Source organism: Fukomys damarensis, unplaced genomic scaffold, assembly GCF_012274545.1.
Source record: "Fukomys damarensis isolate Sample0158 unplaced genomic scaffold, DMR_v1.0_HiC HiC_scaffold_3, whole genome shotgun sequence".
NCBI classification, from domain to species: Eukaryota; Metazoa; Chordata; class Mammalia; order Rodentia; family Bathyergidae; genus Fukomys; species Fukomys damarensis.
Window position 1 is genome coordinate 46,552,362 of NW_022900915.1, and position 13,434 is coordinate 46,565,795.

Below are 13,434 nucleotides of genomic sequence, written 5' to 3' on the forward strand. Positions count from 1 at the left end.
ATGGAAAATTACAACCAGACCTCCACCGACTTCATCCTCCTTGGCCTGTTCCCCCCATCCAGCCTTGGCCTTTTCCTCTTCACTCTCACCTTCCCCATCTTCCTAATGGCCCTGACTGGAAACCTGTCCATGGTCCTGCTCATCCTCCTGGATGCCCAGCTCCACACACCTATGTACTTCCTGCTCAGTCAGCTCTCCCTCATGGACCTCATTTACATCTGCACCACTGTGCCCAAGATGGCTTCCGGTTTCCTATATGGGAACAAGTCCATCTCCTTCACTGGGTGTGAGGTTCAGTGTTTCTTTTTTGCGATGTTAGCAGGTTGCGAAGGACCTATCCTGATGTCTCTGGCCTATGACCGTTACGTGGCTATTTGCTTCCCTCTGCACTACCCCATCCTCATGAACAGAAGAGTGTGTGTGCTGATGATCCTGGGATCCTGGGCCATGGGTGCTGTCAACTCCTGTGCTCACACAGTCTATGTCCTCCACATCCCTTACTGCAGGTCCAGGGCCATCGATCATTTCTACTGTGATATCCCAGCCATGGTGACTCTGGCCTGTGGGGACACCTGGATCTATGAGTACACTTTGTTTCTCAGCACGGTCACCTTTCTCCTATTCCCTTTCATAGCCATAGTAGGTTCCTACGGGAAAGTGCTCCTTGCTGTCTACCGCATGTGCTCACAGGAAGGCAGGAAGAAGGCCTATTCCACCTGCAGCACCCATCTCACTGTGGTGACTTTCTACTACGTACCTTTTGTTTTCACTTATCTCCACCCCAAATCTCTCCGGACTCCAGCAGAGGACAAGTTGGTGGCCGTGTTCTACACCATCCTCACCCCAATGCTCAACCCCATGATCTACAGCCTGAGGAACAAGGAGGTGCTGGGGGCCCTGAGAAGAGTGACTCAGAGCATCTGCTCTCTGAAAATGTAGGTACATTTTTCCTCCCTATGCTTATGAGTGGATTTCATATGAAAAATATATAATTTCATTGGCTCTGGAACTAATCTTGAGGTTTTAAATCTTTAAAATTTCTTACTGTTGTTTTGTATTCTAGATCATAATGTTCCTTTCTTTTCTTTTTGCTTCTGCCTCATCAACATAATGAACCTGTGTGGTTTATTAATGTGAGCACAACACTTTCAGAACTTGGAGAAATTAAATGGAAAATGTGGAAATGTTTTGGAATATGAGGATATGAGTATATGTTAAGATATGAGAATATGAGGTATTGAGGATATGTTAGGAATGTGAGATATGAAAAAATTAATATATGTTCATATATATATTTTCACAGGGCGCAAATATATATTTGTGCCCTATTAAACATGTCCATTATAGATATTATTGTAATTTGGGCTAGTTTATTAAGCTTAATATGTAAAATATTGTGCAATTAATATGTTACTGCAAGAAATGATCACAGTATGTATGTTTAAATTTTAACAACATTTCTAGTAAAGTACTCATTGCCATTAACCCTCATTGAAATCCTCTCCCATGATTCATACACTTGTTCCACTGATGCTTTCAGTATAGATACAGTTATTGAAGTCCTCTGCTTGACTGTACACTTGACATAGGACATAACATAGAGACAATTCTGCTGTGAGGTAAAATCCACTGGAAAATCTACCTCTAAAATATGACAGCATTTTCCTTCACTTTCTTCACCAGAACGGGCCCCTTGCAACTTCTAGCTCTTCGCCAGAGTCAAAAATAAACACACCAGGTAGAAAATGTGAAGTGATATGATTTCGATTTCCCAGTGGAGCAAAGCTTTGCCATTCAAGTCTGACAGACATCGAGAAGTAGACATGGAAGAGTCTGGGTGTCACAGAGAGCACTCATGAGGAAGTGTGTGAAGTAGGAGACCTGTCCTGCAGGAATGAGGTCCCCGCCAGTCAGGAGGAAAGAGACTCTCATCCCTGTGGAGGGGCAGCCTCTCCCTCTCTCTCACCTCCAATGCCCAGTGTCTCTCAGGCCTGCTGGCCCTAGATGTCCTGGAGAGGTTCTCAAAATGCCAATTCTCATCTGTTCTCTCAAAGGTAGGATCTGTAATTGATTATACTACTGCACGAGGACAAAGCTCTTTATATTTACCTAATGTTAACCAAATCACTTTCAGATGAAAAATACAAATGCTAGCCAAGCTTGTTGGCATAGCTCCCTAGTCCCATATCCTGGATAAACTGAGGCAGGGGATCCACAATTTCCAGATAGCTAGTCAATTTGAGGAGACTGCATTTAGCATAAAATTCTTAAAGCCCTGGAAATATACCTCAGCTGGAGTGTGATCCCCTAAATTATGCAAGGTTTTGGGTTCTGTGCTCAACACTGCAAAAAGAAAAACAAATACTATATGATATCAGTCACAGTTTCGATGCAAAATGAAGTGAATTACATCCAAAAAGATATAACATGGTGATCACCAGGATTCCTGATTGGCAGGAAATGGGGAGAAATGTGTTAAATGGTACAACTTTTCATTTAGTAGGATACATAAGTCTATCAATCTAAGGCAGAGTCAAAATGTTAGGTTATAATATCGCATTTCATATCATGTTTTAGAAAATGTAAATTTTAGTTGCACATTAGGCTCACACAGAGGCAGGGACTATGGAGGGTGCTTTATAGGAAATTTGCTACCACTCTAATTTATTCTTTGCATCTATCTAATAGCAGTAGTTTTCACCTACATACACAATCAAAAATAATAAAAAAACCAAATTAGGTTAAAATTGTCTCTGAAGTTATCTATCTCAATTCATGGTGATGAAATCACTTTCCTTACTGTGATGTGCAGTTTTTGTAGCTGATCCAACACTATCTCCATGGTTTCCTAGCTACCATCCTCCACCTGACTCCTTCTGTGTACCCAAGCTAAATGCAGTGTCTTCAGTATTAACACTTCATGAATCAGGCATTCATTGGCTCACACCCTCAGTACATGGCAGTCTAGAAGCTTAAAAGTTACATGATTGTAAAAATCATGTTTTCTACTTTGTCAAGATTATTAGAAATATCATATGTAAGCACCTGTGAGTTCAAATCATGGACTGCACCTTTTGTTCTATTTGTGTACATCCCAGATTTCATAGTAATGAAATGTGACATTGCAGAGCCTTGTAATCTTCCTTTTTATTGTTGCCTTGTGGACCTATTTTCTTTTTGTCCTCAGGAATTCTGAATCTCTGGTTTTTTCACTGGGTGTTGTTCACTGATTATCTGATTTTCATGAAACTTACTTCCATGTGTTGGCTTCCCTAATCTCAATAAAAGAGGTGAAAGGAAAGAACACAGCAGTGCAAGAAGAAATGAGAACAGTGAAATCACGGGGAACGTCACGGAAATTGAGAGGATTATTAGTGATTATTTAAAATACTTGTCTTTCAATAAATTGGACAATCCAGAAGAAATTAATAGATTTGAGATATTTATAATTTATGAAAAGTGAACCAAGAGCATAAAATATCTTGAAATACCTCAACAACAGGCAAATGCATTGAGTCACTAATAAAAACCCACCTGCTAAGAAAATCCAAGTGCTGGATTCACCACTGGTTAAACAGGAACTTTAGGGAAGACCTTGTGCAAATACTCTTCGGTCTCTTCAATGAAACTGCAAAGAAGAGAATAGAGCACTGTCAAGCACATTCCTGGAAGCCAGCATTACCTTGATCGCATAGCTGGACAAGGTGTCAACTGAGAAGGAAAAATGCATGCCAATCTCACCAATGAACATAGGTGGAAAGACCCTCAACAACGTACTGGAAAACAGAATAGAAATCACACATTAGGACTGTTTAGGCTTCATCCCATGAATGCAGGGATGGTTCAGCATTTGTTTATCAATAAATGCAATGTATCACGTGAACAGAAGAAAGGACAACAATCATAGGATCATCTTAGAAGACACAGAAAGATTTTGGTAAAGTCCCATAGATCTTCATAATAAAATCCTGTAAAACTAGGAATAGATGGACTTCATCTCAGTCAGATAAAGACATTTATACTAAAGCTACTGCCAATAATATATCAAATTGCAAAAAGCGGTAATCTTTTGTCCTAAAGTGAGGAGGAAGAAGACAAATATGTCAGTTATTGTGGGGATCATGAGTATTGGTTGTAAGTACTGTTAACTTTAGTAACTCTATATGTGTTAAGTTTCTCCAGTTTAGCAGGTAGAGTGTTTCCTTTGTGGAATTCCTGAAAGTTACACTTTCTTGTCTCTGACCTTTAGATGTGTGGTTGTCCGGGTTACTACTACTCACGGTGGGTTGTTTTTGGTGAACCTGTTTGCTCTTTTCCTATGTAACCTTTCAGTTACTATGGTAACCCCATCCCATAATAGTTTGTGTTTTTTTGCTTTAAAAGGCCGGTGCTTGCCGGCAATAAACGCCACCTTGATCAGACTCTTGTCTTGGCGTCCTTCCTTTCTCTCTGCCCCATCTCCACCCCGCTGCTCTTTCAGGTTTGAGACACTGCTGGACAGTGCTCTGCGTCGCCGGCTCGCGACAAGTTATTACCACTCTAATGTTATATAGTACTTAAAACATCAGCCAGGACAATCAGGTAACATGTGCACACAAATACTACACACACATTCACACACACACACACACACACACATTAAAATATGAAAAAACAAGGTATAAAATGTTTCCATACATAAATCTATTGATACACAAATCGATGCACTGTTGGACAATGAATTAACAAAGTTAGTATTAAAACAATGAATTCCAAGAGTTAATATATTTTAAAATGTAAACCACTGAGAAGTAAAATACAACACATATGAAAGTATAACCATAGATTTTTAGAAAAAAAAACAGAATTTTCTGAAATGAAAAGCTCAAAGCTCATTGTTGGTGCATGGCTCTAATCTCATTATTTAGGAAGCTGATCAGAAAGACTGTGAGTTTCATCCCAGTCTTGTAATTTTACAATTTAATGAAACTCTGTCTTAAAATCTTTTTGAAAGTGTTTGCAATTCTGTGTGAGAGCCTTATGTCCTGTGCCTTGTTTTGAAAAAATATTCAGCAAGTTAAATATCCAATTCAGTTGAAAGGCTCACTACTAGATCAGACGAAAGAATATCAGTTCTTGTGTTAAGGTACAAAAATTCAGTAAAAAGATCATATGAGAATCTATAAACAGAACATACAAGATCCTCATACAAAATAAAAAGCAATAAGAAAATCAGGATTTGGTAGTAAGGAGCTGATATACTTGTTAATGACACATAAAAGCTATCCAATAAAAGGGGAAAGAAAAAAATGTGAGAGAATGAAAAGATGAAAATAAAGTGTTTGTAGATGGGGAGGGGAGGAGGGGGTGAAGGGAGGGCAGAGGTAAGGGGAAAAAATGAGAATCAAGACTTGTCATGTAGAGGTACAAGATCCCAACAATGAATTTAACTGTACTGTATCCCTAAAATGTACCAATAAACTCAATTAAAGCTGAAAATAAATAAATAAATAAAAGAGATCAGAAAATTTCCAAAAACTCAGAATTGAGATAGACATTCAGATACTGAATATATTTGTAACCCAAAAGAAAGACAACTAGAAAAGAAACTATCCATTGAAAGTTATATTCAAAATGCAAAATTATTGAAAGTTTTAATAGAGAAATGTCAACTAAGTTATACTAGCAAACTCTGCAGAAACACATCAGATTTCTCAGAAGAAACACTAAAGGTCAAGAGAGCAAAGAATGATGTAGGTCAAGAAGAAATGTAAAATAACTGTCAACTTTGATTACTGTATCCTCCCAAGAAATCTTTCATAATTAAAAGACAATGAAAGGTCTCCCACTATAAGCATAAAGAAAGGAATTCATGACCAATCAAGTAGCTTTGCATGAGGGATTTAAAGGCATAATACCCTCAGAAGGGGAATATGAATGGTACTCAGGGTATACAGAAAGGAATAAATACTATTAGAAGAGTAAATAAAACAAAAATATTTAAAACAGTAGAAATGGACAGGAATCTAGACATACTTTTCTATAATGATCTTATATGTAAATGGACTTAATTATTTAATTAAAAGACACAATTACAACTTGGATCAAACCAAGATCCAACAGTATCTGTCCTGTAAGAAACACATTACCATCCCAAATACAGACATTCTGAAAAATGAAAGGATGGAAAATGATATTCCATACAAATGAACTCTGAAAGCAAACCAGAGTTCTTCAAGCCCTTTAATAAGAAAAAGTATAAAAACATCACATCTTTTTGACGGAGCAATCCAACAAGAATCTTTAAAAATCATAAATATATATGCAATGAAGTTTGATACATTCAGTTTAGTAGAAGAAACACCGAGGAGCACACATACAAAAGAAAAGATAAGCTCCAAGACAGCCCTTATGATTAAATTCAATACTGTACTCTCGGCCCTCCCCTGCTGGCTGTGTTCATCTTCACCCCAGAGGGCCTGCTGGGCCGGGCCCTCCCCTGCTGGCACCACTGCCGCCATCTTCAGCACCAGAAAAGTAGCTGTGTGGGCACCCCTGAACCCCACCAACCTCTCCCCTCTCGCATTTAGACCTCCTGATTGTGCCAGTCTTTGGACCTACTCTGTAGAGGCAGAGGTGTTCATAAAGAGTATTTTCCAGTGCATTTAACTTTGAACATCTTTAAAGAGATGGTGGAAATGTAGAACTGAGTGGAGTTCAACCCTTCAAGAGGTCAGGGAACTCAGTCTGGCCCTTGCAGGCCAAGCTCAATCTGAGTCGTGGGGTTCTGCCACCAGCTAGATGAGATCAGGGGACTTGGCTCTGCACATGGCAGCACACATTGTATATTATGACAGCAGTGATATAGTCTAAAAGAGGTCCTTCAAACTCATTTTTTTCTTTCTTTTTTTTCATTCCACTCTGTAAATTCTTTTTTTTTCTTTTTCTGTCTTCTTTCTCCAACTCAGTCTCTTACTCCACTATAGTATTTCTCATCTCCCTTTCTGTTTCTTCTCTTGCCCTAACTCACATTTCTCCTTTTATTATTTTTTCTCTTTATGTTCTTTTCTTATGTCATTCTACCTCACTCAAGGGTTATTATACTTCTATTGTGTTTCTTCTTTTTGAATTTAACAGTTTCCTGATGATTGCCTGGTCATTCTACATGTTTTGGCTTCATATGAAACCATCTCTAATTCTTTTACTTATCTATTCCTATTGTCTTAACTCTGTCTTAAGCCCCCATTCTAAATGGTAAATATCCTTATTGAAAATTTTATTCACTGTAAGCATATTTTGGATTACTTCTTGATTTTGATTTAATTTACATGGTTTCAAGGTGATAGACTGACGACTATCATAAGTGGTCAGTTTGTAAATTGTGCTTCATTATATTGTGGTGCTGATTGTATCAATTAGGATAAAGGACTGTGATTGATTCAATGAGCTGTTTTCTTCAATATTATGAAAATGAGAATGTCTTTGAGTCATTAGAGACCCATGGGCTGAAGCTCACCTATAACAGGAAGATTTAAGTAATAACCTAAAGGTTAAACTAAAGACAACCCAACAGCAATGGTAAATATGAGAAAATGCTTAAGCAAGACACAGGGACAGACTTCCAGTTCACCAAAGGTAAACAGTGGGGCAAATGAGGATGAAAAGTCTGACAGTGAATCATCAGGACACCCTGAACTCAAAGCACAGAAAGTAAAAAAAAAAAGATCAATCTGGCTCTAGAAAAATTCAAAACAGAAATAATTTCCCAGATAAACATATAGATGGTGAGCAAAAGGAAAGACATGATTATAGACTCCAGAACAGAAACTGAAAAAGAAAATAGATGAGCTCAGGACCATGATAGAAGCCATGAAGGCCCAGCATAAGAAAGAAATGGAAACCATGAATGCCCAAAAAAAATAAACTCAATACAATAAAGAAATGGAATCCATAGGACAGATTCTAACAGATATCCAGGAGATTAGAAACTCCACTGAGATTGTTCTCAAAAGAATAAAAGAGTCCAAAGATAGAATCTCAGATACAGAAGATAAAATTGCATTCAGTGACTGTGAAAATAGAGGTCTCTTAAAAACTGTAGGGGATCATGAGAAATTGATACAGCTCTTAGACAATACAAATAAGAATAACATAAGACTAATCGGAATTCAAGAAGTAATAGGAAAAAATGAAAATGACTTAAAAAAAGCTGTTCACAGAATTAATTATAGAAAACTTCCCAAACAGAGGGGAAGAATTTGACATAGAGATAAGTGAGGCATATAGGACTCCAACTATCTGTGACTTAAAAAAAAAAAAAACTACACCTAGACATATAATAATCAAGATCCCAGAAACCCAACAGAAGAATAAAATACTACAAGCAGTAAGAGGCAAGAGACAAATTACGTGCAAAGGAAAGCCCATCAGAATCACAGCAGACTTTTCAGTACAAATCCTTAGATTAAGGAGAGCCTGGGATGAGACATTTCAAGTACTAAAAGAAAACAACCTCCATCTAGACTGATGTACCCTGCAAAACTTTCTTTCAAAATGGATGGGGAAGTAAGATATTTCCATGATAAAGAACACCTGAGAAACTTTAGGAACACCAAACCAGCACTATAACAAATTCTAAATAATATCCTAGAAAAAGACAATGAAGGTAACAACACAATGAGGCCCAACAGAACAAATCAAATAGGCAAGCCAAGAAGCTAAAAGGAGAAGGTGAAAAAAACATGAAAATAATGTCAGTACATATCATTTATAACCATCAATATCAATGGCCTCAATTCACCATTCAAGAGAAATAGACTAGCAGAATGGATTAAGAAGCAAAATCCAATAATATGTTGTATACAAGACATGTCTTGTGCAAAAAGAAGCCCATAGACTTAAAATAAAAGGACAGAAAACTTCTTCATGTAACAGGAGCCCTGAAAAAAAGCAGGGGTAGTAATCTTATTCACAGACAAAGTAAGTTTCAAACCTAAATTGATTGAAAGAGACAAAGAAGTTCGCTACATCCTTGTGAAGGGAACAGTTCAAGAGGAAGAGATAACAAATAATTTATTTTGAATTTATTGAGTATGTCAGAAAGTACATATGCTTTTTTTTTCCTCTTTTCTTTTTTTTTTCTTTTTTCTTTTCTTCCTCAGATGCTGAGGATTAAACTGAGCACATTGTTCTGGCTAGGCAGGTGCAGCACTACTGAGCTAAATCTCAGGCTTTACATTTCATATTTTTAAAATTTTATCAACACATTAATCCTTGTCTTTATATGTTTGTCTACCAAATTGATGAGTTATTTTGGTTCTCATTTTCTTCCCTTTTTATTTGAGAATTTATGAAATCTGTATATATGAGTAGTATGAAAAGTATTAAGGTTCATCTATGATTTTCCTCTTTCATCTCTGCTTTCTACAAACTTCCTTTTCTGTCACTACAGCTTGATTGATTGGAAATTTGTTAAGACAAATGCTGTTATGCTATCAATTTATCCTTGTACCTATTTTCTACTGATGATGAATATTAATTTTAAGTAAATTTTATTATAACTATAATTAAATAAATCGTTAGTATCATTTAGCATCTGGTACCTTTTACAAATTCTTCAACTGTCTCAAAGATGATGTTTGATTTTTCTCAAGTCACACAAATCACCAACATTCCACACATCACTGCACTGTTTTATCATACCAAAGTATATATTGTATTGTAGAAAACATGCATTGTGTATATGTGTGGGGTGTATGTTTTTACACATATGTGTGCACTATTAAATGAGAAACATGGTCATGAATGTGACAGGATTGTGCACATTTGGCATATTGACAGTTTTTCTGGCAATCTTATGATTTCTCTAAATTATATGCTTGGCTTAATTCATAGTCATTCGTTTGGTAAGAATATTACATATGTATTTGTGTTCAATTCCATCATTATGCTTATAAAATATAATAAAAATAACTATGGGATATAATAAAATAGAAACAGAAAAATCTGATCTTAAAAATGTGAATTCTTTCAGTTGTTTTTGGATTTCAAATATAAGTATATTTTTTTTCCTGTGGGAAGTATTGTTAGAAAATGTAAGTGGTACAATCAGCAAGCATATGATATTTATCAATTAATAAAACCAAGGAGTTTATAAATCATAAAATTTTGAGGACAATTTCTTAACTATAATATGTAACTTTGTTTTATTTGTAATTACATTATTTCAAATATATTATATGATAAGAAAATAAGAAAGAATATAATGTTTGAAGACCATATCAAACTAATAATGTATTTCAATTATTAGTCTGTGTTACATAAATTATTGTTTATTTCATATCCTTTTTTTGCTGTCATATGTATGTATATTTGAAATTTTTAGTATCTTAATTTCTTGTTATCATGTATGTTTACAATCTTTAATAAAAATACTGTACTCTCATATATAGATGAATCATTCAAACTCAAAAACATTATTCACAACAAAGAATGAAATTAATCTACAGTATAATTCAATTGTACAAACAGGCATTTTTGGAATTTTCTTTCCAACAAAAAATTCTCCTGAACTATTCCCAAGTAGTCTAAAACTGTGTTTTAGGCCATAATTCAGAAGCCAGAAAAATAATACAGCACATTGTTTATCAAATAGCAATGAAAGAAAAATAGATATTAATAATAACTGCAAGAATACAGAATTATTTAGAGGTTAAGCCACACTTTTGAATGAGCACAGTGACTCTGAAGATATCAAAGAGAAAACTTAAAAGATGTATAAATTCAAATAAAAATGAAAATAAGACACCCTAAAAACTATGGAAAACTGGAGAAATTCTGAAAATACATTATTTTCTGTATTAGAAATTCAGAGCAACATCAGAAAGGAAATCTAATGATACATTTCAAAGTAACAAACTGATGATAAGTCAAACTTCTAAGTGATTGAAGAACATAAGTAATAAATATCAGAGCTGAAATTAATGCAATAATAGCAAAAATACACTACAATCAATGAAACAAGGAATAGGTTCTTTGAAAAGATGAAGCAGATTCATAAATCTTTAGAAAATCTGTTTCTTATCCTTTTTAACACTTAAAACACTTTGTTGTGATTTAGTGATTATTGTCAATATGTGAAAATTTTGATATAAAAAGTACCTAAGGAAATTAAATATTAATCTTAAAATGCCAAATATTTCAAGTATTTCTTCTAATGTGCTAATGTTAAATTTATCATATAGTACATTATATTATGGTAAATTTACTTCACAGAAAAATTAAAACTGGCAAATCCACGGAGACGCATCCTAGCCACATGGGGTGAAGCAGGAGTATTTACCCACAGGGTCCCACCAGACTGTAAGATACAGGACCCTGGAGAGTCTCAGTGGAACAACACGATCCCCAAGAAGGACTTTCAGTGCCCAGGAAGCACTGAGCACCAGCGGGCTCCTCCTGTCCTGGCCCAGGCCCAACCCATAGCCTGAGGGGACCCTGCGGTCCAGGTCCCCCAAGACTTTCCCAGGAGCCCCTGGTCCTCCAAGAACTAGGTCAGGAGAGCAAGACTTGGGTTCCGGGGTCACTGCAGAGCTGGGTCTGAGGTGTGTACGGGCTGCGGATGCTCTGGGAGTCTGGAAGGTCTCTGCTCCAGGGTCCTGGCCAGGTGGGGTGCCCCTGGCCTAGTAGAGAAGAGAAGAGAGCTGGGGTCTGGGTGCATCCGTGTGCAGCTCCCGGGGAGTCCACACGCTGCAGAAGGCGCTTACAGTAACAATATTCGGGAGGAGCAAGGGCTGCAAGTAGATATTTTTAAAAAAATCAAGACAGCATTAAAGGAAATTTTATTTGGTTAACGTGATTTGCAAACTTAGACACATAAATAGACAGATGGTAGATGAGTAAAGAATTTTTCCTTAAAATGCAGAGAGTGAATGTGCTCATTAATACATTATTTTTGAAATATGAAGGTGGTTTATATCTAAACCATAAATTATCAAAAATGTGGGAAAAGGTGAGAGTTATTATAAACACTTAAGGTGAGTTTATAGTCTACTATATTGAAGTAAAATTTATTATGTAAATGTTAAAAGTTTATAAAAACAATATGCCTCAAACAGGAAGTAAACACATCACTCAGGGTCATTGACATGAGTGAAAATGTGGATCTAAAATTGAGATACTTTCATTCGATTATATATGTGCACCTTTCATGAAAGATTTCTTCTTGATGACAGCTGATTATGTAAAGGAACAAACGGAGTTTGAATAAAGGCAAGAGAGAAATATGTTATTTTGATGAATTCACAGATTGCTTATATTTTGTTAAAACATCTTTATAATCTTTAGGCAAATGAACGAATCATAAAATGAAAGTCAATTTTGAAAAATTTATTCTTTACTAAATAGCTATAACAGTTGAATACGTCAACCATAGTAAAGTAACGGATTGAAATAATGTCTTATTTATATGTGCCGCATCATTGCAGGCAATCTCAGGAAAATCAAAATGAATGCTTGATGGAAAAGCATAATCAGACCTCTACCAACTTCATCCTCCTGGGCCTGTTTCCCCCATCCAGCCTTGGCCTTTTCCTCTTCACTCTCACCATCCCCACCTTCCTGATGGCCCTGACTGGCAACCTGTCCATGGTCCTGCTCATCCTCCTGGACGCCCAGCTCCACACACCCATGTACTTCCTGCTCAGTCAGCTCTCCCTCATAGACCTCATTTACATCTGCACCACTGTGCCCAAGATGGCTTCCGGTTTCCTGTTTGGAAACAAGTCCATCTCCTTCATTGGGTGTGGGGTGCAGTGTTTCTTTTTTGCAACTTTAGTATGTTCAGAAGGACCTATCCTGATGTCTATGGCCTATGACCGCTATGTGGCTATTTGCTTCCCTCTGCACTACCCCATCCGCATGAACAGAAGAGTGTGTGTGCTGATGATCCTGGGATCCTGGGCCATGGGTGCTGTCAACTCCTGTGCTCACACACTCTATGTCCTACACATCCCATACTGCAGGTCCAGGGCCATCGATCATTTCTACTGTGATATCCCAGCCATGCTGACTCTGGCCTGTGGGGACAACAGGGTCTATGAGTACACTGTGTTTCTCAGCAGTGTCCTCTTTCTCCTGCTCCCTTTCATAGTCATCCTGGGTTCCTATGGTAAAGTGCTCCTTGTTGTCTACCATATGCACTCACGGGAAGGCAAGAAGAAGGCCTATTCCACCTGCAGCGCCCACCTCACCGTGGTGACTTTGTACTATGTACCTTTTGTTTTCACTTATCTCCGCCCCAAATCCCTCCGTTCTCCAGCAGTGGACAAGTTGGTGGCTGTCTTCTACACCATCCTCACCCCAGTGCTCAACCCCGTGATCTACAGCCTGAGGAACAAGGAGGTGCTTGGGGCCCTGCGGAGAGTGGCTGGGAGGCTCCGTCCGACCACAGTGTAG

The 13,434-nt window shown here is 37.2% G+C and overlaps 2 protein-coding genes across 2 annotated transcripts; both read left to right on the top strand.

Moving 5' to 3' along the window:
• LOC104858181 (olfactory receptor 2L3) lies at window positions 1-939 on the top strand. Its single transcript, XM_010618272.1, has one exon. It carries the CDS (start codon window positions 1-3, stop codon window positions 937-939), a length of 939 nt encoding a protein of 312 aa, XP_010616574.1.
• An 11,556-nt stretch (window positions 940-12,495) lies between these two features.
• LOC104858230 (olfactory receptor 2L3) lies at window positions 12,496-13,434 on the top strand. The gene has a single exon (XM_010618318.1). The coding sequence runs from the start codon at window positions 12,496-12,498 to the stop codon at window positions 13,432-13,434; it is 939 nt and encodes a 312-aa protein (XP_010616620.1).